General features: G+C 47.6%; 1 protein-coding gene across 1 annotated transcript; it reads right to left on the minus strand.

Annotated features, from left to right (window-relative positions):
* Positions 1 to 6: 6 nt before the first annotated feature.
* On the minus strand, positions 7 to 3031 carry LOC116379497 (multifunctional protein ADE2-like). Its single transcript, XM_031841451.1, has 6 exons — positions 2808 to 3031; positions 2520 to 2717; positions 1500 to 1678; positions 685 to 864; positions 482 to 595; positions 7 to 395 (listed from the first exon to the last, which is right to left on the minus strand). The coding sequence occupies exons 1-6, from the start codon at positions 2821 to 2823 to the stop codon at positions 303 to 305; spliced, it is 780 nt and encodes a 259-aa protein (XP_031697311.1). The 5' UTR covers positions 2824 to 3031; the 3' UTR covers positions 7 to 302.
* Between the last annotated feature and the right edge of the window lie 741 nt (positions 3032 to 3772).

Here is a 3772-nt window from a genome sequence, read left to right on the forward strand (position 1 = left end):
TGTTCAGAGCGTTTGGTCGTTTTTTGGCTCCACCCTCTTGTGTCACAAAAACAAGACGGCGACGGGAAAAATGCCGAACCTGAGGCTTCAAAACGGCAGTAAAATAAATATATTTATATAAAGAAATCCAGCACCTTGAAGAAGGGACAACTAACAACTCTTGAATGAAGAGTTTAAGAAATCGATCAGACGGAGGAGAGCAACAAAGCTCAGATAAGTCAACAATGAACTGTGTGCGTCTGTTGAAACATGTTGATTAGAAGCAAACAAACGCCGGTCCAGATAACACAGAAGCTTTAGGTTCAATGTACCTTGACCCTTTCAGAGACCCACTCAAAGTTCCTCTTCACTATCTGCATGGCCTCAGGGGTAACTTCCTTAAGGTCGCGGTACACCTAGAAAAGAAGGGGGGGGGGGGGACCGGTTATCTCAGCTTTTATAGTTATTCTTTAAGGGTCAGAGGCCAAAGAGAAGTTCTGACCTGCTTATCCTTCTGCTGGCTCCGGTCTCCAGCCGGCCACAGCCTCCACGAATCGTTGTCAATCACGTCAGCGAGGACGATCTCTTGAGTCTTCATGTTCACCCCAAACTCGATCTACAAAGCAGAGAAGACGATCCTTAATTGTGAAGCAGCTTAAAAGAGTCAAGTAGAAAAGAAGTGTTAAGGTAGAGTGCGCCGCATACCTTCATATCCACCAGCGTGCAGTTCTGAGTAGCCCAGGACCTCTCCAGGATCTCAAAGATGGCCACAGTGCTGCGGTTCATGATGTCCACCTCGCACTGGCCGATGGTGAGCCCGGCCAGAGAGAACTTGGTCTCCAGCAGCTGCTCCTCGGACCACTGGGGGTCGTTGTTGGCGTCGTCCTGTCAGAAAGCAACAGATTTGCATAAAAGATGGAAGGGACATTTGGACTCCATTGAGTCAAGTTGCAGCACTTAAGGGTAAAGCCTATTTCCTGATGTCCAGTATAGAAGGAGAGGGCTGCAGCTGCTCAACGGGCTCCGGCCAACTCCTCGTTCTAAAAATCTCTCGTCACATCCACATTGTTGAAATCTGCTAAATATTCAGCCATGACGTTGAAAATCTTTTAGACAACAACAAGCTGTGCTTTATGTATTCCAACACAACAAACCGGCACTCCTCTCTGCAACTCTCACTTAAATTTCCACCATTAACTTTCGGCAACAAGTTACTTGTTGGATTTGAGAAGGAGACTTCTCCTTGAGCACTGCCTGGGTAGAGACGATAACAAACAGACCGGATCAAGAGAAAGGTGTTCTTTATCTGTAGGGTTCTTTCCATAATGTTGTCAGAAACTTTAATAACAATCTGAGGCTGTCAGGGGGGAAAAACAAATACTTTTAGTGGACGTATGGACGGTGTGGAGTCTCCACGAGCAAATAGATTGCAGCCTGTATTGAAAAATACAGAAGTTACCCTTTAAGAGACAGACAAAACATTAAAAAGACAGTGTGGGGGAGGGGAGTCTCAGACTCACTTTAAAGAACATCTCCATCTTCAGGGGGGAGAAGCGGTAGCCTTCCTTGACCCCTGGATTCCTCTTGAGGAAGGATCCGGTGGCCACTCTGCGACAAACCCACTCGATGGGAATCATCTCACAGCGGGCGGCGACGAACGCCGTGTCCGAGTGCTGCTTCACAAAGGCAGTCTTAATGCCTGGAAGACAAAGAAAAGGGTAGATAATTACAAAGCAGCCTCAGACGTATTAAACAGCTCCACACTCAACATACCATCATTGAAAAACACAGCAGTACTTCAAATTGTCCACGTTATGTCCCTAAAGTTAAAAAGGTTGAACGTGGTTGGTTACGTTCTGGGGAATTAAGAGCGGCAAGGTTTGGTTTCATGTCACAAGACGGCCATGATTGCACTCACGAGCGGCATGTGGGTTACCCTTATCCCAATTACTGTTAAAGGAAGGAGGAGAGTCACTTTGGGCCCTACATGTTAAACATGCACCACGCCCCCCCCCACACGTCAACGTTACTGCATCAGCTCTGCACGTGAGATCAGTGCGGAAGGGTTTGATAACAGCAGGGATCACTTGAAAAACAAAACTAATGATGAACGACTATTAAAAATTGTTACTGAATTTTGTCATAAAAGGGTGGAAAAGTGGCACCACGATCATGAGTTCTCATGCATCAGTTGATTAAAGCATTTAATTTCAAAATATTTTGTTTCAGCAATTTAAAAAAAAAAATCTGTTTTTCAGCTTAAAAAAAATGTGAGAATTTGTTGGTTATTAAAATAAATCCTTCAGATTTTTCACTGTTTTGTCGGAGAAAACAAGCACGTGGGGTTTAACCTCTTAATAAGACCGGCAATTCAGTTCCGTGTCTTTTGTTGTTTTTTGGCTTTAACCCAAGTTGCTCAACATGTGGGAAGGTTGCCTGGAGGTTATGGAGTAACGTTGCAACACACCTGCACCTGGCAGAGTACCTCTTCAAACTGATCCACCAACTAACATGATACCAACTGTTCCTTCAGCCCTCACCAGCCTCCTGCAGTAGCTTGAACACGCAGCTCGTGGTTCTGTTGGCGATGGCTGCCTTGCCCTCCATCTGGTCCTTCCTCACGGCGTTCCCAGCCGTGATCTGGTCCTTGGACTGGACCAGGACCAGTCCGGGCTGATCCGCGAGCTCGAAGATCTGCTTCGTCTTTCCCTCATTGAGCTTCTGTCCGATGTTTAGCTCTGGGGGGGAAAACAACCCAAAATGCCATTTGGGCACATGTTTGCACAGTCTACTTGTTAACTGCGCATTCATAGGTGCACTGACTGTACCTGGTGTGGAGGCCATGCTGCTGTTCTGCAACACGCGACGATCCTGAAACACAAAAAGTAAAAACTCAACTTTTTGGGGTTTTTTAAGTTGCGAGATGAAGAGGCAGCAGGAGGCGTGCAGGCAGCCAGGAAGCAGAGGGAGGAAGTGAGAGTCTGTCTTACGTGCTCTGAGGACCAATCACATCTCTTAACTCACTCAGGCAACCAATCACAGCAGCGCATTAATCACCACGTGGTGGGGAGGAGGAGGAGAGAAGAGAGGAGGAGACGCTTCAACGCCAAGTGTTGCCGAGGCTGAATAACTTCTGTGGAGTTTGTCCACTAAACTAAAGCCCCGTTTGTGTTTCTCTTTGGACGTGAACAAAAGATCGATTTAAAAACAACGTAATCAATAGAAAACAATCCGGACTGATCGATTAATCGGATACAGGTTGAACTCCTCACCGTGGAAACACCACGTGTGTTTGGACTCATTTACGTGATATCAGTTTACGGCATGTCTTCTGACTGTTGAAGCTTTTTTTTGTTCCGGACTCGTGATTGCAACAATATCAGCTGAGTTTCTGTCGTTTTTAAAACCACGTTTTGCACGCGGAGAGTCGACGCTTTTCGCTGCCCCCCCCCCCCCTGCACGTGCTCAACGCGGTCAACAGTTGTCAGGTATACGCACGAGTCAGTTATCGCCCGGGGCAACGGAAGCACGTGTCCCCCGGGCCTGTGTGTGTGTGTGTGTGTGTGTGTGTGTCTGTGGGATTAACTGAGGACCGACGGGATGGAGTTCGAGGGGTCCGGTATCGGGGAGGAGTGCGGCGTGTTCGGCTGCGTGGCTGCAGGAGAGTGGCCCACACAGCTGGAGGTCGCTCAGGTGTTGACGCTGGGGCTCGTGGCGATACAGCACAGGTGAGTTACGGAAAGGTGTGTGTGTGTGTGTGTGTGTGTGTGTGTGTGTGTGTGTGTGTGTGTGT

Source organism: Anarrhichthys ocellatus, unplaced genomic scaffold (assembly GCF_004355925.1).
Source record: "Anarrhichthys ocellatus isolate YVR2014 unplaced genomic scaffold, GSC_Weel_1.0 scaffold4451, whole genome shotgun sequence".
Taxonomy (NCBI): Eukaryota; Metazoa; Chordata; class Actinopteri; order Perciformes; family Anarhichadidae; genus Anarrhichthys; species Anarrhichthys ocellatus.

What these genes read in the sequence shown, in the direction of transcription:
- LOC116379497 (XM_031841451.1), bottom strand. An exon ending in CAAGCTACTGCAGGAGGCTG is followed by an intron (nt 1,679 to 2,519) that starts GTGAGGGCTGAA and finishes TTTGTCTTCCAG; the next exon opens with GCATTAAGACTGCCTTTGTG. An exon ending in GCCAGCAGAAGGATAAGCAG is followed by an intron (nt 396 to 481) that starts GTCAGAACTTCT and finishes CTTCTTTTCTAG; the next exon opens with GTGTACCGCGACCTTAAGGA.